We start from the raw sequence: 22,432 nt of genomic DNA on the forward strand, positions 1-22,432 counted from the left end.
TTATGGACTTTAATGGTACAATAGCAGTACGCAGGAGGTTCAAATGCTTAAATTACGAGTCCGTACTCTCAGAAACATTCTGCTTTCAGCAAATGTTGAGGTGCTTCCCCCCTCCCCTTCCCCCAATGAGAGCCCAGATATTCGCTTTGATAATTTTCGTATCTGCAAAAAATTTATCGGTTCACTATTTTGCATTCAAATTGTATATCTTGTCATCATTAATTTTGCTATCAGTTTTTTTTGCTTTTCATAATTACCAATTTTAATTTCACTTCCTTCATACACAAAATAAAATATTTATAAAATTACAAATTATAAATACAAATTACATATTTATTACAATATATATACAGGGTGGTTCAATTCTCAACGTGCAAACTTTTAGGGGAGGTAGAAAACACAAAAACAACAGAATCGCAATTTTTTTTTTGCATAACTGTGGATGGTAAGAACTTTAGCACTTGTGAAACTTAACGTGTACACTTACTGTCCTCGTGTAAAGTCTCGCTAAATAAAGAGTTTTTCCCATCAATTATTGGCTTGTCATTTCTGAATCTTCGTTTATCCTCCAGCTGATCAGGTTGGGGGTTTCCGGTCATACATTCCTATGCGATTCTGTTTTGTTTCTGTGTTTTCAACCTCCCCTAAAACTTTGCACGTTGAGTTTGAATCAACCTGTATGTACATAGTTCATTTCTAAGACTTTGCTTATTTCTTTAATTGCCGCGGATAATTATGCGTGTGTATTGTAAGTTATATTTTTATGAAAGGAATGCTTTCATGTGTGTGATGAGCCCTCTAGAAACCTCACCACATCGGTGGGTGAAACTTGCTGTCGAAGTGTACAGAGATAATGGTCTGATTTCCTGGGGATTTTTCGTATTACTACATTGAATGAAACTCTCGTAAAACCTTTTCTGGGGAACTTCTAAAGATGCAGCCACACGCGTGTACTATACGTTGTCCTTGAGCAGTTTGCTGAGATTTCCCGTTCATAAGTAGGCTGCAGCGGAATATTTCATCTCGAGCGAAGAAACGCGAACTAGATGAACTTGGGGGGATCGTTAAACTGAGGGAAAGAAGAGAAGAAAACGAAACAAAACATTATAAGCACGGTGAATTTGCAAAGCAAAATCACGATAAAAAAAAAAATCAAAGCGTGCAAGTCTACGTAGACGTGCCTTAACGAATGACAGAAAGTGTGTGTCCTGACATAAGTGAAGTGCTGCCATCTGTCTTCATATCGTGAGTAAAATTGACAAATTCTTGAAATTCGTCTTCATGTACGTATTGGACTGCTCTTCGAGACTTTTCTAAATGTTCGGGGGGGGGGGCGGCACCGAATCACATTTACGCATCGAAGATGAAAGCTCACATAAAAAAAAAAAAGAATAGCCGACCACCACTTTCCTTGGCCAATACCTTCTATAACAGAAAGCCTGCACGCGTAGCTTGCCGTAGTCGTCTATTTCACCTATAGTCATTGGATATACAAGGATGACGTCACTCTCCGCTACCATACGAAGGTTTTTAACAACTGGCTGTTGCGAAGATATATTTCGGAAAGAGAGAAAATTCAACTGCCCCTGCGGGGAATCGAACTCACGCCCTAGACCACTAGACTACAGAGGCACCGAATCATGTACGGTCCCTTTCAGTGTACACGAGCTCCAAGGAAAGATTGAGAGATTCGGTGCCTCTGTAGTCTAGTGGTCTAGGGCGTTCACCCAGAAAGTGAAAGGACGTGGGTTCGATTCCCCGCAGGGGCAGTTGAATTTTCTCCCTTTCCGAAATATATCTTCGCAACAGCCAGTTGTTAAAAACCTTAGTCGTTGGATATACTGTAAAAAAGGTGAAGATTTCGCATACGTCGGACTGTTATATCCAATGGCTACAGGTGAAATGGACGACTTCAGTGATGTCAAAGATTCGCGCGGAGGCTTTCTGCTCGAGAAGGTGTTGACTTGGCCCAGGTCCTCGTACATTTATTAGAAGAATAGAGAAGACAATGATGTGATGAAAAGCTACAAGGTATATAAATCTTTATTTTATTTATTGTTCAATAGCATTACCAAACGTATTATCTGACATAAGGTGGATCTCGGTCGTAGCATCGTGCATTCATCGAGGCCACGAGCATGGGCTTGTCACTGTCACATTCGTAAGTCAACCGTCCGAAATAACTACCGTCGATTCCATGTTCGACGTCGAATCTCCATTCGTCGACGGGTGATAACCGATATCCACGTTTCACGACGGACGGATAAACGAAGCTCGTCGTGAAGTTCGATTTCAGTTCGAGCTTCCTGAAGACGGTCTCCGAATGTGACGGGAATGTATTGCATTCGGAGCCGTTGAAACGATCGCACCGAACTACGAAGCATTTCTCTTCGCACCAATAATAGCGGTCGAATTTGTTGCGGGTGCCATTGAAGACCCCTAGGTAGAAGGACTCGCCCATCGAATCCGCTTCGTACGTCACAGTACAACACAGGCCGTTATTACAGGCTCCCACGGTCCCTTCGGTCCCAGTCAGCTTCTGTAATGTGTAGTTCGCCATCGATTCCTTGACGCACCTGTAATCTTTCTCTACGACCGGTTTGTCTAGGATTTTGTAATAGCAAACGTCTGGAATATTATTGCCTTCATCATCGACGTCAACATCGTACGGTCTTGAACCATTTCCTGTTATAACGGTGATACTTGCCACGTTATTATCGAATGGATACTTCTGGTGCCTATTTTTAGATACTCGAGATACGACCAATTTTGATAAGCCGTCAGGATTGTGAGTGTATTTCAGTGGTCCCATTCGTCCTGCGAATATTCCACTTCCCAAGGATAGGAAACCTGGAAGATGTACACTCGTTACTAAGTGGTTGGCATCGTTGCCGTAAGCCCAGGATGACCATTGTTGAATAGCAGTCATCAATGGACGACTCTCTATCCGCATAGCAGTCAGGATCACCGCGTCGATGCTCCTGTTACGACCGAACATGGCCATACGCTCGAAAAAGCTGTCGAAGGATATGAACATCGCGAACGTGCCGAAGTCAGTGGTAAAAGTTGGATCTTGTACAGTCGGTGGGAGGTCTTTACCCTTTTCGAAGAACAGACGTTCTTTTCTGTAGACGGCAATCAACGACCCGTCTCGGTCGAAGACCACGTTTGCATTGTGGTGCCAGAAACCGTCGTCTGGACACTTGCTGTGCTGTTCCTTGGTGCACGGCTGTATGTCACCCATGGCAGAAACCACCACGATCTGGTTATTTCTAGCCATGCAGCTGAGACTGCGCAGGATGGGTTGTTGTGAAAATTTTTTGGTTTCTCTGCAAGGATTACATTTCCCCTGTTTATGATCGGGTATCGTCTCGAGGAAGGGTCTCACCTTCTTGCGTTCACCCATCGGTGGATAAATTCCGTATTCTGGGAACACAATGAGGTCAGCATCCTACGAAGAAATCATCAAATTTTATTAAGAACATATACACAGGGTGTCCCATCAAGACCGCCCAAACTCTGCACAGCCAGATTCCGCGCTTGGAATATATAAAAAATGAATATAGAACTGTACCTCAATTGACAGCATTAGTATATAAGTACAATGCTTGCCAGCAGCTTATACTGAAATATGTCAAAAATCTTTCTAGTGCAGATACAACAAAAACTCGATCACAGTTAGACGGAGAATATTTTACAGTATTTGGAAATTGAAAAAAAATCGAAAATGTTGTTTTTAGAAAATTGGTGCACCAACAGCCCCCTCGACGTGCAATTTCGCAATTGATAGCAATTTGAATAGATCGGGGGTAGCTAGTCCGCAGCAATAAATTTTAGGAAATTCTTCAAAAATTTAAAAAAAATCCATCTACTTTTTCACTTTAAGAAATCCTCTCCCCCAAATTCTTAAATGATCTTTTTCTGATCAATAATAGTTTTAGAGCAGTTGTTATTTTAATACAGAGGTAATGCCAGGCAAATATACTGGCAAATACTAGAGACAATTTTCCATCTCGCATTCCCAAGATTGCCTTATCTTAACCAGATGCTGTTTCCTCGCATGGGCCCCAAAAAATTGGCTACTTTTTTTATTTTAGGAGCAGCCCGTATAACCCCTTTCCCAGTGTATGCCTCTCCCTCAAATATGACTATATGTAGAAGGGGCCTCAAAAATTTATATTTGCCCAGAGAACGAACTTACAGAAGGGAGCAGCCTAGATTCAGGTGCCAATGCCTAATGCACACGTAAGACGCACTTACACCAGCATTTCTCGACCTATGGTCCGCTACGATGGCGTAGATGGTCCACAGGCAGACAAATATGACTGTATGTAGAAGGGGCCTCGAAAATTTATATTTGCCCAGAGAACGAACTTACAGAAGGGAACAGCCTAGATTCAGGTGCCAATGCCTAATGCGCACGTAAGACGCACTTACACCAGCATTTCTCGACTTATGGTCCGCTACGATGGTGTAGATGGTTCACAGGCAGACTTGATAATTCAATTTTAACTGGATGGAAAATAAATCAATCAATCGTTGAGATCGATATTAGTATAATAATATCCATATGGATTCCCAAATAAAAATATCTTCATACTTAGGTTCCTTTTACCTCGTCAAGGAAAAAGCGGGAAACAAATACGGGATATAATTAATTGGCAGCCCAAAAATGCAATTTATAACAAATTTCCTAATTACTTCAAAAAGGAGGGGGGGTGAAAAGTGGGGAAATAGAAGAGAGGTTGCTACAAACAAAACTTTGATGCAAAAAACTTTCAAATGACCCGATTACTGTGAAATCTTGGACGTCTCCAATTGTCTTCAAAAACTTTGCCATAAGTCTGCAAAATCCCCAATTGCAGTTAAAATTACTGGAAAATTTGGGGAAAAAAATTTTAATTTGACAATGTGTGAGATGTAAGTTTTTGTATTTATACCCAAAATTATCATAAGTTATAAAAGCGTTGTTTATTAACGATTTTAGTGAACATTATAAATTTAAGCAAACATCACACGTTGAAAAGGGGACAAATGAAAAAAAGGAATTCAGAACCACTAAAAATACAGAAATGTCCCGTAATACGGGACGCAAGTGATCCGTCGAATTGTTTCAGACATTTTACTGGTCCTCGGGTTCAGAAAAGTTGAGAAACACAGACTTACACGAATTTAGGGTTATGTATACCTTGGAGCTAGCGACCTCGGCAGCTCTGCTGTAATAATCTAGATTCTTGGCTACGATGTCAGCTGGAGTCTCGGTGGTCCAGTTGCCAAGCCTGACGTGCTCGTAAACTGCAGCTGTGAAATAATTGTCTTCGGTCATCGAGATGGTTACGGGTCGAGGCGTGATCGCTGCCAGGGACGTTCCAATCATCAACAAAAACGCGCTCAGGAACATCGTGAAGGAAGCCACCATCTCTCTCTCTCTGGGGGAAAAAATAAACACGAGATCAATTATAATTTTGTGATACGGTTATTAAACCTGATTATTAACGAGGATTGTTGGGCTTATGGACTTCTTTGACATTTCACTCGCACTTAATAACTCCCTTCAAAATCTGAAAAACACCTTTCTATATAAATTCAGATATTCTCCCCACCAGGTAATTTCGGCGGGATTTGAACTCTCTCTAAAATGAATGAATAAGTTCAGAATTTATCTACTTCAATGGTTCTTAACCAGGGGTTCTTGAAGAGGTTCCGGGGCGGGTCTGTGAACTTGAATAAGATGACAACTGATATTGTTTTCACACATTATTTTGTGAAAGGGTCAGTGGCCTTTATCGTAGCGATACACACACCACATAGGAAATCAATTTTACATATATAGATCAACATGGAGATTTTGTACAATATTTAAGAACATTCAGAAGAAAAATTTTTAATATTACAAACATTTTTCGTGATCGTTTACATTTTACACGAACACTAGTTGCAACAATGACGAAATTGGCAAGGCATGCGATGGCATTCAATACATTTTTATATAATTGTCAAGAGTTTCTGTGGAAATCTAGCTGTCTTATATGGCAATTCGAACTTATTTTGCTGAGCTTCGAATTAACCGAATTCGACTGTATGATATGCTTTCCAGATTGAACAGTAATGCTGTGGGACACCAGAAGTCCAAAAATAATTTCGGGGTCCCTAAATTTCATACATTTCAGAAGGGAAAAGTCGGCGTAAAGAAAGCATATATTTTCAGAGATTTGGGAGAAATACAGTCCAACTTGGTCGAACTTCGAAGTGCGATGTCACTCCGTACGGAGAAAAGTTGGGAAAAAACAGCATTGAATGCAGGAAAACGGTTTTCGTGCATTTAATGCTCTTCCCCCCAACTTTCCCCATTTTTTGAATTCAAATATCTCATTGAATATTGCATTTGGGAACATGTATTTTTTTTTTGTTGGTATCAGATGAAACAGGTCAATAACTCTCTAATTGGGTTTTTGGGACTGCAAAAAAGTATAAATTTAATTTACTATACAGCTCCTTGCAACACGAAAGGCATATATCGCAGTACTACACGTTATTTGGATACTCTTTCTAATTGGGAGTATGCAGGGCCGTAACTAGAGGATTTCTGACACCTGAGGCAAACACGATTTTACAAACACCACTGCTTTGAAATTCGATAATTTTATAACGGTGTTTTCCCACCTAAAACTTCCACCGCCTAAATTTTGCCGCAAGGGCCAGTTTTTCTCCTCTCATGCGCCCGAGTGGCGCAGTGGTAAGATGCTCGTCTTCCACTATGAAGGCTACCATCAAGGTACATGGGTTCGAATCCGGGCATAAAACGTCCGGAGCAAGTTCTTCACCTACCGATGTGGATGGAACCTTCATTTCCCACCCAACTCCACTCGCTGGGAATTGCCGTACGGCGATATATGACCAGAGTTGGTGTACGGTAAAGTAGTAGTTGTCTCCCTCCTCTAGTTCCAGCCCTGGAACCATGCCTCTTGGATCAACGTTTTGCCAGTAAAATGTCATACGCCCTTTTACCTATGTAACCTGTATACTTTCATTAAAACATGTTACGTTCAGAACTTTCCGATATTTCCCATACTCTTAATGAAGACAAAAAGATTTTGAATGTTACATCCCTTGATCTACAGCACCGGTTCTCAAAATTTTTTGACTCACACGAAGCCCTTTTTAGTAAAAAAATTCTATGCCGTAGGCCAATTTTTTAATTATTAATCAAATTTACTGATTTATTGTAATATAAATATATTAGTAAAATAGTAGTATATAATGGTAGTATAATAGATAATGGTTGAAGAATTGATAATATTGAAGATAATGAATGAAGATTATAAATAGTGCAGTATAACCTCTCAGAAACGTGCGGGCGTTGTCGAATAATTTGCTTTTATTGAATCCTGTCTTTCAGTGAATAGAGATGTCCTCAAAAATGGCCGGCAAGTCACGGAAAAAAGCTGCTTGGGCAACAAACATTTGGACCACGGGTCATGCGTTGAAGATCTTGTATTAGCTTTGATAGAATGAACTTTATTTTGTTATCTCACCCACACATATTAGGGCTATGCAGTTTTCCTTATTTACGAAAATATGCGATAAAAAAATGTAAAATTTGCAATTTTTTAATAAAATGTATTCGAAAATTTGTTGTTTTTTTTGCCACTTTTTCAGGAAATCTTGATAGTTTACACTTTTTTGAGAAAAATAAGTAGCAATTTCACTGAGCACCTGAATTCCAGAAGGAACTTAAGGATTTTTTTGGGAAACTTGGATTTTTTTTTTATCTGCGAAATTTACGTATCTCTAATTCCCATGTTCACATGAACATGAAAAGAACATGTTTTTGATTTGTTTGGTAAAATGGTTTTATATATCTATTGTTTGCTGAAGATAATCACTTACCGTGAGTGTTTATCCAAACCTATGACGAAATAAAGACGGTAATTATTACGTTTACCGATTGCAAGCAATGGTGAAAGATGTTCTCGTTTGTTTCTATGGACACGCGACAGAAGTTAAAAAAGCGTTGACGAAACCTGTTTCCTCTTGTTTTTGTTTCACCTCTTAATAGTAATTGGCCTAGAAAAGTACGAGGGGGTAATTAAAAATAACCGGAATTTCTTTTTTGCAATTTGTTTTTTATTCATATTTTTTTACAAAAATTCTTCAATTCCTTTCAAGGGTTCAGTCACTCTCCGTTAAAGCTAATACGCTTGTGAAGTCTTTGCTTGTATTATTGAAAATATTTTCGAAATTCCTCTGTTGTGATGCCGAACAGAGCCCCCATCGTTTTTGTTTGCACCTCATTCCATGTTGGCAAAACGCTTTCATTTCAGGTCTGTCTTCATCTGTCGGAATAAAGAAAAGTCGCAAGTAGCTAATCAGGTTAGCCAGAAATTTTGAAAAAAAATATGCATTGGTTATTCAACCCATCTCACGAAAGACTTCTTCCCGCGGTAGGTGGTAGCAAGTGGAGACAGAAGGTCAAATGAACACATTTTATACGGACGTATCGAGGAGGGGGGGGGGGCACGGGGGCAGCCTACATACGCACACAGCATCAAACCATCAAGAACACACGGAAAGCGAAGCTGCGGCCGGAGAACTCTGTCTATCAAGCTGAACTTCTCGCCATCCTGGAAGCAACTAAGGGAGCCACAAGGCTGAAAGTCCCGGTCCACATAAGGACAGACAGCCTCTCAGGATTAACGGCCATCCTAAACCCGATTAGAAGACACCAGATGGCCCGAAAGTTCCGGGAATCGCTCCTCAAGCACCCCAACGTCAAGATCTCCTGGGTCAAAGTTTACGAAGGCCTATGGAGAAATGAAAAAGCTGATTGCTGTTCAAAAAAAGCCATCAAAGATGGAACCCCCACCACAGACATGAGGGCCCCGCATCAGCTGCAAAATTCAGACTCTGACGGGAGATGCACCTCGATTGGCAAGCTAAGTGTGACGACCCAGAGACCTCTGGCAAAGCTACCGTCTGTTGGAGCTTTGGAGAAATTGGAACCAAGATACATTACGCCATCTCTTGCCAGCGTACAAAGGAATTTCACTATCGAGCCCCATCAGAAGCTCTAGAGAAGGAACAGATGCTAAATATCCTAATGCGGCTGGATTTCATGACGAAACTTGAAAGACTGGTGAAACTTCTAGAAAATAACCGGAGAAAGCAAAGATGATCGAACCAGATCTGGACGAGGATGGGCCCTGAGCACCATTCCAGTAGAGCCCCAATGCGTGATCGATCAAACTTCTGATTGCGCCTTTTGCGATATGATTGTATACAACTTTCAATAATTGTTTAGTATCGGTGTCTTTGCACTTTGACTTGATTCTTCGATTTACATAATTTTAATTACGATGCACTATATCTTTGACGCATCAAATTTTGGTTTTGCTGGAGATGCCCTGTTCTCCCCCCCCCCTTCCCGGTAGGGGGCAGTCTCCAGTTTCTTTTCTCGTCTCCAGTAGAGTCTAGGTGATCAGCCAGACTGTGTGAGGCAGAAACGACAGCTCCTTCTTACTGAGGACTCCGATTCTGACCAGCACAAGTTCTGCTGAATCGCGCATTGATTACTGTATTACTGTCAAAATATTCCATAATGATACCCCTCCAAAGGCCCCCAAAATATTTTGTACACTATCTTAATTTTCTTTATTAGTCGACTCGTTAGCACATGCCACGCTAATTCATATCTTTTGCATATGTTCTTGATTTTATATATCTTATCTGTGTATATTTATGCTATTTGTAATTTGAGAGAATGAACAAAATTTTTCCGCACGTCTACGCCGTCCTAGACAATGCGCTTAAATTGCGCAAGTGACAAAGCCTGGTTGCGTTCGGTTAGTAAGTAAGCTAATCACGTGAATAGTCCGGGTGGGGCACAGGAGTCATGCTGTTTGTTGTTAACGATTGGCTCACTGTGAAGACTGTGTGAAACGGAGCATCTCTCTCTCTCTCTCTCTCTCGTCATGATGCAAAAACCAGTCGCCCGTCTCTCACAAATCCGGTCTTTTGCTTCGCACACTGTTGCTCACTTTTCTTAGCAGCTAGCTCGTGAAAAAGCATCCGTACACTTGAGTTTTACCCATAGCAGCATGCCCGTAAGCTGTTTTGAATATCCCAGCAGTTTCTGATGCTTTTTTCCCGAGCAGGAAGCAAAACTTCCCAGTCCCGCGCTGTTCAAACTGGCTAAACAGCTTCCACGAAAAATATTCACGGATGCCAAACATAACCTTCCCAAGCAACGCCATTTGGTACATTGAAAAAGGAGGAGTGGTTTTCCGCTTATCTAGTGGGAGAACAGTGTACTACGGCTGTTCCGCTTACCGTACGGCGATTACGGTTACTTTTTGGTACCCTCTCGTAATATAAATTACATTTCTTCAAGTCTAACTTTTTAATGAAAACAACGGATCAACAGATACTGACCTAACACTAGAAAGTGATCCCTTCCAAAATTTTCCCTTCGGAAAATTGTAAATATATCACTAGCCATGCGACAAGCACGCCATGTCATCAGTGACCCCTTCACCAATACACAAATATTCCCATCTGAGGGGTGCTGGAAGAAAGTTCGGCTTGAATACAGAGTTCTTGGTGTCTCTGTCTACTACTTTCACCAAACACCAACTCTGGCCATATCGGTATATATTGTAAAATATTTTATTTATATCCTTTCCTCGGGTTTGAACCTGGGACAGTGACAGCAACCTTCAAGGTAGTAGACGAGCATCTTACCACCATGCCACTCAGGGACCTCTGGTGTCTCTGGGACTTTAGTATCCCCGGGTGCGATGATGGGGGTGGTAATAGTATGCCTAATGCAGGGATCTCGAACTCAAAAATAGTTCCTTTTTTCTGCCCATGGCCCCACATTTGAACCGTATTTTCTTCTTCTGCTCCTCCCTTCTTATCCAGGAACCATTTTTTTCAGGAACAAAGACCCTTTCTATTTATTAAATGCATTTTTAAATGTAAATTATCATGTTTTAAGCAAATTTGATGGTGAGTAAAAACTGGCGAAACTTGTTCCCTCTGGCTTTTCTTTCACCTCTAAATAGCAATTAACCTAGGAAAGTAATCAGTTACCTATAATTCAAACCAACAGGTTAAAAATAATGGTTAATGACCTAACACTGGAAAATGATTCTTTGCATGATTCGGAAATGATTCTTTTCCCACGGATTAACAAGTCAACTAATTGCTACTACGTCATTAGCTTCTCTCTCTTACGGCCTAAATTCAGGGATTTCGAAAAAACAAAAATTGTGTTTCTCAACTTTTTTCTGACCCCCCCCTTCCCCCCGGAACACATTTTCTACTCTTTCCCCCACCCCCGGTTTTACACGGGGACTCTTCTCGCGTGGACCGTACGCTGGACCGACATTTGGAGAAGGGGGTTCAAAATTCTCTTTCCCGAGAAAGTTCAAGTTACCACCTTTCAAAATCATTTAAATTAACAGAAATTGGTTGATATAGCGTATGAAGGGTATTTTCGTTCGATATATTTAATTTTTTTAACCGCAATATTAACTTTTTTTGTAATTTTTGGCCAGCTGGGGGGGGGGGACCACGGGCCCTCTGAGCACCCCCCGCATATTCCCCCAACCTTTCTTCATCCACGATCGAGTGCAAAATCCCGATGTTTCATTGACGCATCCGATCTTTTCTCTTATTATTTTTTCATACAAACTATCATGTAGAAACAGTAGACGCCGCTTATTACAATCACGGATAATGATATCATTGGGGTATTTTTTATTACTTTCGCTATGTACGGAACGGCCCAATATCATAAGGGGCCGTTCAAGTATTACCTAAGCAAAATTTGAGATATTTTTGACCCCCTCCCCTTGTCAGCAAAAGTAAGCAAAACTCAAACACCCCCCCCCCCGTCAGCAAAATTTCGTCATGACTGCCCCCTACCTCCTAACGCATATTGGTGGGATCAGAAACGTACGCGGGATGGGGGCCATAGGGAGCTCGTACGCCTCCCTCCCCCCCAGACGAAAAAAAAATATTTTTTAAAAAATTAAAATTTCGGAAGAAAGTATCTTTATATGCTATTATAATCGATTTCTGTTAATTTCAATGCTATTTGAATGGTAAGAAATCAAAATTTCTCTATAAAAAATTCATTGCGACTTAAACCATATATGGTAAACCCTTGACCTGCAGACCAAATGTGGTCCAGAAGGTTATCTGATGTGGCTTGCCCCCTCCAACCTAATTTTGTAAAAATGAACTAAGCGGAACATTTAAAAATCGCTTAAATGACCAGTGGCAAAATTCCAGAGCATTTAAGTAGCCCGTGCCACATTTTCACATCACTGAGGTAGGTTTCAAAGATCACTTTCACATTCAAAGATCACCTAAGTAACCCGCGACACAGTTACAGAAGACTTAAACGATCTGTGGCACATTTAGAGATCTCTTGAGTGACATGTGGCACAGTTTTAGAGCACTTAAGCGGCCCCCAGTGCGGTTCTACATATTTCTCAAGTTATCCGCGGAACATTGCCAGATTACTTGGCATAATTAAGAATCCGTGGCACAGTTCCAGAGCACTTAAGCGGCAGGGAAACATTTCCAGAGCACTTGAAGGATCCGTGAAACATTTAGAGATCATTAAAGTGGCTCTGCACAGAGCAGGGGTTTCTAACGTGAAAGCCCGCGCGGAAACCTTGATGGTAACGAGGCTATTCCGCGGAACCCTTAACAAATTTTGAATATTTCTTCAATATACAGGGTGTCCTAAAAGCCCGCATTCGCTCTGCGAATTAAGAATCCTCACTTGCAGTAGATAAAAGTGTCAAAAAATATATATATTTGTGAGTTGCACATAGTGTGACCATATAATCAATATTTTCGGGGCAGAATTGTTTTTCATAATATTCAGTTATTTCATCGTTTTAATAAAAATGTTAATTTTGTGAAGCTTTCCAAAAAAACTCACTTTGAACTTTTTAAATCGTGAGTTCGTTATTTTAACATGAGCTATGGATCAATGGAAATGTCCGTTTTTTTGGGTTTTTTTTCATATGGTCATCCTAGTTATGCACATAGCTTTAGGATAACTAAAAACATGCTCATTTAATCTTCTTTTCTCCTCCACATTAGTTTTTCTTATTTTCAATAAACTAACTAGACCGTTACTTGATTGTCACAGCCGATTTCGAACGGCTTTTTTGTTTCTCACCGAGAGGGGTTTGAATGCCAAACGTTTGGTGGGCACACTTTCTTCAATAGCAATGTGCTGTTTGATCATCATGGCGCTGTTTTCGCAATAGTTCCTTGTATCAGAAAAAGCACTATGAAGGACAAAAGAGGGTATTGAACGCACGACATCTCTGAGCATCTTGTGGCACAGTTCACGAGTATCTTATCGTCCTGGGCTACCATATTTCACTGCTATGCAATTAGTATTTCACAAATACCCGCGGTTTTTTAATCTTGACAACTAGTGCACAATATCACTGATTTCTCGTTTAAGTATTCACATTAAAATTCACGAAATGCCAGAAACTGTCAAAAGAACTGTAAAAAATAGATGAAATCAAGGCCGAACTGGGGAGGGGGCAACTGCCCCGGGCTCCAAACTTTAGGGGGGGGGCAAATATCAGTGAAGAACAAAAATACTGCTATAAAATCATCAGAATTTAAGTGGAGAGGGAGACAAAATCATGTTTTCCCCTCCTCATAAAAATCGTAGTCACTACCTTGGATGAAATTTCGTTAACGATAAATAACATTGATAACAAAATACAGAACAAGAGGAAAAAAATACTACTCACTGTACTTGGTCATGGGTTGAGTGAGAATTTTGGCATACACCATTCTCATCCGAAATGTGGAACGAGTGGTCAAAGTAAGAGAAAGGGTGAATATCCCCCCCCCCCCTGGTCCAGGATCCAGGATGCTAAACCAGCACCAACTATAGTGAGTATGAACAAAAACTATTTGTTCTTAAGCTTCAACAGAGTAAAACAAGATGAGCTGAAGCTTCAAAAAATAAGAACGCAACGAAACTACAGCCAAATCGCTGGATCACTTCCCTTGTGATGAAAGAGATCACAAACTGATATCGTGGCCTCAGAGGAGCGAAAAATTCCAACTTGAGCAAAAACACGAAAGTGAAAGGACGGTCAGTTTTTAGCAATTGACCATTTTGTTTTCCCTGGAGCATGCCAAATGTTTGCTTGTCATGGGATGCTACATGACCAACACTGATTAGAGATTGAGAGCGATTATGTGTTGTTACTAGGGGTGGGAATATTGACATTTTCAGTGAACTCACCCACATACAATGATGGTCACTCGTGGGAAATTTCCCTTACGCTTTTCTTTCAACATTAAACAAAAGGATAATTGGAAGGAAAAAAAACGCAGGTCAATGTCAATGCCTTTGTCGAGACCTTCTTCCAAGAATGATCATTTCTATACATCGAATCGATGTAATTATTGTGGATAAACAAAAATGTATCACTATAATAGTTTTTCATTGCATATTGTCACCTCAAAAGCCCTAAACTTTGATGATCGACTAATTGACTGATTGTTGACAGAGGTACGGTATCAGAGGCCGCAACCAGATGCTTGGTCAGCCGTGGCAAACACGCATTAAGAAGCCCCCCCCCCTTTTAATGTTGGGGAGAAGTTAAAGAGTGAAATTTTCGCCCCCGTGGTCCGGCGTCCGGGTCACCAGAACTTCTAAGTTCCTCTCTGGTTACAGCCTTACTCAGAATGGTTAAAAAAAAAACCACTCCTTTAAAGCACTGAATAGGGAATCAGCAACGTCGACAGCTTACTGCGACGCCCTTAACAATGGTTGGAAATGCCCCTGAGAGACTTTGAGAAACACTGATATCCAGTATTTCGGTTCTTCTCTTTTAGACAACGTTTAGAGACTATTATCTGCTTTGCTTAGATATGGAAAACAAAAACAAAAACAAAAAAAAAATTTAAAAAAGTGAAAAGTTAAGATTTTTTTGTTTTTTTTCTTCAAATCTGCAGAAGAACAATTTAAGAATACTCAGGATTTAAGGAACGGTGATGAAATGCAAATTAGTTATTTAAGTAATTTATAATATTGTTTTGAAAAATTAAATATTGTGGCTAGTTTTTCTCAAGAATTAGTATTTTATAATAAACACAAAATGCAACTGAAACCATTGAATTTTTGTGATATTTTCTGTGAGGTCTATGGGGGGGGGGAATTTTCAAAGAAGTTTCAATTGTACGATTTTCACCCCTATACGACGTTTTGGCGTGTGACACCTCTTGAACGTTGTGTAAACGAGGTTCCATTTGTGGTAACGACTTTGTAGCATGGAAGAATCTGGTGGGGGCACAGAATGCAAAGGAACAATTTAATACTTCCGAATCTTTGAAGGAAGACACTCATAAAAATCGTCACGTAGGTCTCTAGAACTTTGGGAATACCAATTCCCAGGAAGTCATCTTGACTGTTGTTGTCTGAAGGACTGTTGTGTGCGAGAATAGGAAGAAAGAAAGAAAAGAGCCACCACGAATATTGTTTGTCTTCTACTGGTCCATTATCCAATATTTTCTCGGAATTATTTTAGAGTACCCGTTCTCAACACAAATAAAAATAAAGAATTGCTTCAGGTGAAACAAAGAGAAGAAAATTTTTTCAAGCTACCAGGGTTCCGGGATTTTGGGGTTACGTCCCTTTTGATTCCGCGGAACCCCAAAAAAGCTCTCATGGAACCCAAGGGTTCCGCGGAAAACCGGTTGGGAAAACCCTGCTGTAGGGGACTTATCAATAGGTAGAATGTTAGTTCAGGTGCCGAATAACTATCGAAAGGTTTTTTCCGTTTTTGGCGCTCCGAATAAGATGGCATTAAGAATATTTCATATCTTCTTAAAGGGTGGTTGATTACGTAAGCATCATCCAAACCCCCCTCCCCCCTTGTCATCAAAAGTCAGCAAATCGGAAACCCTCCCCCCCCCCATCGATGCTGACGTAATACTTGAATGACCCCTAACATGATAAAAATTCATTAGTTATCGGGACTTCGGTATGTCATCAATTCTTTGTTATCAAACGTTTTTTTTATTCTTTTTTTGCATATTTTGAAGCTAATGTTGAACAAGACATTTTGTCCTAATAACTTATCGTTATCAATCTGCAAAACTATGTAGGAGGCCAGATGGATACCTTTTCAACAAAAATTTCCATACTCAGATTACTATTACCAATGTCCTAATCGCGCCGTTGTAGCTCCTACGATCCATGTACGTGTAGCGCTTCTTTTGCTATTCATTTCTCAGAGTGAAGAATGCGTTAGGTAAAAAAAACGTTTTCTCAGTTCATGGCCATTTCCATTCAACTGTGATCATATTCGTAGTTCTTCGGCAGGAAGACTTTCACAAGGGAATCTGCAGAACGTACCGCACATTATGAAAAATATTGTATAATTCGTGATACACATCAGACTGTTTCATTCTAACTCCTTACAATTTCTAATTAAGAAAAATGATTTTAGCCCGAAATGAAAGAAATCCTGTTTTAGGAAAAAAAATTAACGATTTAACAATTCGAAACCTGTTATGTACAAAACGAAAAACGCAGTTGTTCTGTTTTCAAACGTTCCGTTCAATCAATGGGTTATCGTTATCAGAAATCCTGAGTCCTAATGTGTTCACTGTATCATTTTTTGGCTCGCTCCATTATATACTAGGTACCTAGTTATATAATTGTAACTCGGTACTTCACAATAACTGTAGCAATGAATGTTTTTCTCGTGAAACGCATGTTTATTTACTGTGATTTGCAGAAGCCTTTTGTTCACCCGCAGCCATTTTAGCGATAATTTGCAGATTTTTAGTGGATCGAATTTTTTCCTACTATTAGCGATATCCGGTGTTTAGGATAACTATTGCGTGCATTCTTCTCGATGAAATATCGCCATGTGAAGATATAATTTTTATTTGAACACATAAGGATATTACTAATATAAATTACAATAATTCGGTAGTTAGAATTAAATTATCAAGTATGCCTGTGGATCACCCGTGCCATGGTCCCAGACCACCTCTGGTCCGGCGAACATACTTTGAGAATCGCTGATGGCAGTACATTGCTTTTGTATAGCGTTAAATATAGTCTATTCACCAAGAATTTGAATGCGTGTTCCTTATTTTTATGACGACTACTACTACTACTTCACCGTACATGCACCTCTCGTAAATATTCCTCTGAGGAATTTCTGATGAATTGGAACATGCAAGAGAGAGAACGTGTGTTGTGAGTATATGTTTGGCCCAAATGTATATGTGTTTTCAGACTAATTGCATGCTTCGTGTTATACTGATGGCACCATCTGGATTTCATATTTCGAAGCGAAAATTCCAAACGCCCGAATTTTCGTGCTTGCTTTTTAATCACGTTAAAAGTCTGTCTCCTTTCTGTGGAGAGACTTTTTTTGAAAGGGAGTTCAGCCAACCACAATTGTGCCGCTAATTAAGTTTCGACCCGGATCCCCATGATGAGAATCCAGCACGATGCCTACATGACCGCGGAGTGGCTTATTTCTATGACGTAAAATACCTCTGCATAAGCTTAACTCAAGGTTAATTAGGTGGAAAAGATGAAAATCAATTCTATTTCTAGGGACAATAGACGAATATATATCCACAATAATATTGAATGTTTCAGTATAGTTGCACCATCAGAAGTAAACAGATAAACAGAGGTGAGCGGGTCGTTTCCAAGAGGGCGTGAACGTACGTTCTCAATTCGGAATCTGGTACCCTTTGTAAGTCTTCTCAAATTGTGTTTTTTTTTCCGAATAAAAACGGATCCAGGAAATCGCTTAGAACACATTCAAAGTCATCTAAAATACCATCCTTTAATAAAGCGTCATCTACACCATGTTTCTCAAACTTATGAAATAAATTTTGTCACATGAATGAGTGTTTTCAGAAATTTGTGTGAGATAAATTCCAAATAAGTTAATAAACAAATTTATAAAAATATTAAAATATAAAATTTATGAAATAAATTTATAAAATAAAAACTTTTATGTTGTGTTAATCACTTTGTGAAAAACTGATTTGTTTAATATTGTGTACATATTGTGAGAATATTGTAGTCGACGAGATTTATTTTGAAAGTAAGTGTAATCTGATGGGGTAGAAGATGTTTTAACCCCTGAAAACTGTTAACAGTATATTGATATTGTTTTGTATTAGTGAGAATATTTTATATATAAAGGGTTATATATAATTAAAAAAAAAAATTACCGGTGATTGTTTTTAAGCAACCATTTTACCATTGACTGATCAATGTCTCTCTTTACCTTAGTAGAGAAATCAAGACGAAGAAGACGAGAGCTTAGTGCTCGGTACTTCGCATCAACTAGCAACGGCAAATAAATGTATATATAGGAAAGTTGTAGGGTGACCATATAGATGTTGATATTGCTCCTACCGTAGAGGAGCTTAAAAGCCAAAAAAATAGTATTGACTATAATAAAAACTCGTGAGGGAAATGCTAAGTCCCTGGACAACGACCCAGTACTATAGGTATCACAGTCGAATAACTACAAAATATGAAAAAGGCCAAAAATAAATTTTCAAGTGCTGAAAATTCCCTAATCTACTCTAGCAAGAGATATTTAAAGGCCAATGAATATGTCCCAGTCACCCGCTGCGGTGGACGGCGGCTCGGGACCTTTCCGGCGCCGGTGGTGTTGATGATGGTCCGAGTGGTGAGCGTGAGGAAGACACTTCCTCATCTATCAACAGAGATGGAACAGAAATTACTTTTGAGCAGAATACTGATGTCAACGGGGGCTTTACTGAAATAAATCGAAGACGTATAAAAGCCAACGTTCCTCAAATAGTACTTACTAAATGGGGGATGATTGGATATCAAGTTTTAAGAAAATAAGAGAACTGTGAATTCGTTCCTGTATCGAAACCCACCAACAAAAATATATTTCTTAATGTTTTTAAGTAAAGGACCATCGTACTACAACCAAATTTCTTAATAGTCAAGGTATGGAGTACCACACCTATCAACTTGAGTCGGAAAGGACTTTGAAATTTGTCACCCGTGGCCCACCGGCTAATATCAATATTGATGAAATCACTCAAGATCTGGAAAAGAAAGGGTTCGAGGTTATGAAAATTTGTAATATGAAAAGTTACATGACAGGAAGAATACTTCCATTCTTTCCCATTGAGGTACCCATTCGTTGTAAGGAAATAGCAAATATTGTTGACATTGATGATCTGATAATAGAGATTGAGCGCTGCAAGGGGAACAGATTCCCGCTGCAATTCTGGAACTGTCTCTTCTTTAGACATGCGTCCTATTATCGTTATAACTCCCCCAAGATGTGCATTCTTCTCTCTAGAACATAGTACTAGAGTTTGCCAGGTAATAAAGCGGAAATTAAGTGCATACTGTGTGTTGGTCCCCACATGGGCACATTTACTCGTTGTCCGGAACGACCTCTACCAAAGGGGGATAACTCAAGGACATTTCTTCCGAAAGTCCCTCCGGACTTAAAAGACTTTCTAGCTCTTAACGTAGACACTGAAGAAAATTTCACGGATATACTTACATTCAGGCCTTCTACCAATAGAGTAACTTCGTTTACACAAGTAATTTCATCTCAGCCCATTACAGCCTGGAAAACATTAGATGCAACTAGTAGAGACCGAAAATGTGCAAGAGGAATTTACCAACGTAGTTGAGGTTCAACTGTTGAAACCCCCTCTAATTACTGACAATACGGCGATATGTGGTGGCACATATATAATTGAAGAAGAAATAGGACCATCAGCACCAAGACCCACAATTGGAGTTCGTCCAGTGAATCATGTAAACAACACTTTGCCTATCTATTAACTTAGTGAACATCTTGACACCAATCTTAGGTAACATGGGCATCCCTGAAGAACAAATTAGTAACATAATTCAACTTTTGATTGTCATCCTTCAAGCAACGCCCAATAATTAACACCACCAGATTAGCAAGATGCAAGCCACTCAAGATTCAAGAGTGGAATGTCACTAGTTTGAAACCTGATTTCCAAGAATTCAAACAATTAGTAATTGACCTAGAAATTGATATAGCTCTGATCTGTGAAACTTGGAGGAAGCCTTCTCATTCTGCAAAAATTTTAATTATAAATGTGTCCGTAAAGATGGACTCTGTGGAAGGGGTGAGGGAGTCACCGTTTTTGTCCCCAAAGACATCCTTTTTGGAAATGGATCTTCCAACATCCACTGAGATGGAGACTCAAGCTATAACTGTTTACATAAACAGACAACCGATAGTAATTACTGTCAACCGATGAGGACGCATTCTGGAGTAATATTGTAGAAACAAATATCTTTGTACACACTCCAGCGCGGTTCCTACTAACTTCCATGGGGGAAGAAGCAGGCCTGGTGTACTTGGCTTTGCAATTTTTAAAAACTTTCCATACAGCATTCAACTAGGTTCAATGCCAGTGCTAAATTCAACTCATAATCCACTTGTGTTCATCATAGATATTTTAAGGCCCAAAGAGGCATTCCTTATAAATTAGCAACTGAATGGTCTAAATACTGTAAAATTCTCAGCACCGAAGAAGAACTAACAATCGACCAACATACTCCTGTTACTGTCGAACAAGGAATCTCTGATATCACTTTCAGAATTAAAGATGCAATTCGTAAATCGACAAGGAAAATTCTTGAAACTGACAACAGATTTGGCATCTCCCAAGAGCTGCGAAACAAGATCAAACTCAAGAACAAGATCAGAAAAATGTGGCAACATCACAGGAGACGAATGGGCAAAGTAGCTTTTAACAGACTGAAGAAAGAAATACTAAAAGGAACTTCGTCCTACGTCAACGAACGATTTTCCAACTTTATGGAAGACGCCATAGCAGCAGATGTATCACTTTGGAGGGCCTGGAAGAACTGCAAGGTCAAAGGAGGCAACACCAACAAGATCAAAAACCAAAGGAATGAATTTTTCATCTCCGAAAGTGAAATAGCAGAGGTACTGACTAACAACTACGAGGAGCAGTTCACATCGAACTCCAATCAACTATCTATCATCGAAGTTGAACATCAGAGGAAACTTCAAGATTTCCTGAGCGTACCAAGACCGACTCTATGTGGATTTAGTGAAGCCGAGCTAACCACCTCGGACGAGGTTAAGACACTTATTAATAAAATCAAAACTAAGAAAGCCCGTGGGCATGAAGAAATCTCCAAATATGCTAATCAAAACTTACCTCCTCCAATTACCTTTACTCTCACAAATCTCTTCAACAGAATGCTCCGAATTAATTATTTTCCCATCAACCTTCTTTCTAGCATCTCCAAATTATTTGAGCGTATATATATAACTCGACTTGATAGCTATCTCAATCAACATAACATTATCCGACCCGAGCAACATGGCTTCTACCGAGGACACTCCTATGTAACCTAACTGCACAGAGTGACGAAATTCATAATTGGCTCGTTTAACTATAAAGATTACGTCTGTGCAGCATGTTTTGGCATAAGTAAGGCGTTCGCGACAAGACTAAACATGTTACATTACTTGTCAAACTTATCAACATGGGCTTTCCGGAGCATTTTATATTATTCTTTCACAGCTATCTTTCAGGAAGAACTTTCAGAGTCTAAAATGGAAAAACATTAACAAACGTTCACTCAGTGAGAGCCTCAGTTCCGCAAGGATCAGACAGACTCATTGATCTGGGAAACGACGAAATAAATTAAATTTTGTTCTGTTCTGTTTACTGGAGGGGGGGGGGTGACATAACAAATAAATGGTTTTTTGCAAAGAAAAACCCCGATTGTAATGTCTTTTTTTACTCTCCATGTCACTCTTTTGATCACTCCTGGCTGACGTGGTCCCTTACTGTCTCGGCAAAGGCGGATTTATTTAAGGTTATACAAATTTTGCCGCCCTTCTCTCATTCTAATGATTTTTTTGGCCACTCATTTTTCAAATTTTCCGCTCCTCCGAACTTGGCTATAGCCCGCTAAGCCCGTTTGTGAATCGTCACTGGTCTTAAGCTTTGCTCATCTTTCCATTTGTTTCGCCCTCTTAGTTCATTGCTGCTTTCCTTTCACCACTCAGGTAAGAAAACTGTTTGCAAGATAACGCCATTTTCATCCTAAACTCATGGCAAGAAGGGCCATTGATTGCCAGGTTTCGGCCTTCCCATCATTCATAGCGCGAGAGATTTTCTTTCTCATGTGTTGCGGGTTTGCATAACTAGCCTAATTCCATCAGCGGAAGATGCCACTTTAGCGTCATGCGATCTTTGGATTGAAGTATTTAATATTATGCTAATTTAACACCAATGTTGTGTTTCTTACACTAAAACGAACCTATTTATAAAAAAAATCCGCTGGATAAAAACTCGAAAAACAAACTAC

General features: G+C 39.7%; 1 protein-coding gene and 1 non-coding gene across 2 annotated transcripts; one reads left to right on the forward strand and one right to left on the reverse strand.

Annotated features, from left to right (window-relative positions):
* The first annotated feature begins 1,695 nt into the window (after positions 1 to 1,695).
* On the forward strand, positions 1,696 to 1,769 carry TRNAS-AGA (transfer RNA serine (anticodon AGA)). Its single transcript has one exon. It is a non-coding gene; the product is annotated as a tRNA-Ser (tRNA).
* Positions 1,770 to 2,025: 256 nt separating this feature from the next.
* On the reverse strand, positions 2,026 to 7,972 carry LOC149084745 (vascular non-inflammatory molecule 3-like). Its single transcript, XM_089235177.1, has 3 exons — positions 7,891 to 7,972; positions 5,189 to 5,429; positions 2,026 to 3,451 (listed from the first exon to the last, which is right to left on the reverse strand). Exons 2-3 carry the CDS (start codon positions 5,417 to 5,419, stop codon positions 2,081 to 2,083), a joined length of 1,602 nt encoding a protein of 533 aa, XP_089091303.1. The 5' UTR covers positions 5,420 to 5,429; positions 7,891 to 7,972; the 3' UTR covers positions 2,026 to 2,080.
* Positions 7,973 to 22,432: the final 14,460 nt, after the last annotated feature.

The sequence above is a fragment of the Pholcus phalangioides genome, unplaced genomic scaffold, assembly GCF_987345545.1.
Source record: "Pholcus phalangioides strain wild (caught in Gottingen) unplaced genomic scaffold, Ppha-v1.0 ptg000008l_1, whole genome shotgun sequence".
In the NCBI taxonomy this organism is placed as follows: Eukaryota; Metazoa; Arthropoda; class Arachnida; order Araneae; family Pholcidae; genus Pholcus; species Pholcus phalangioides.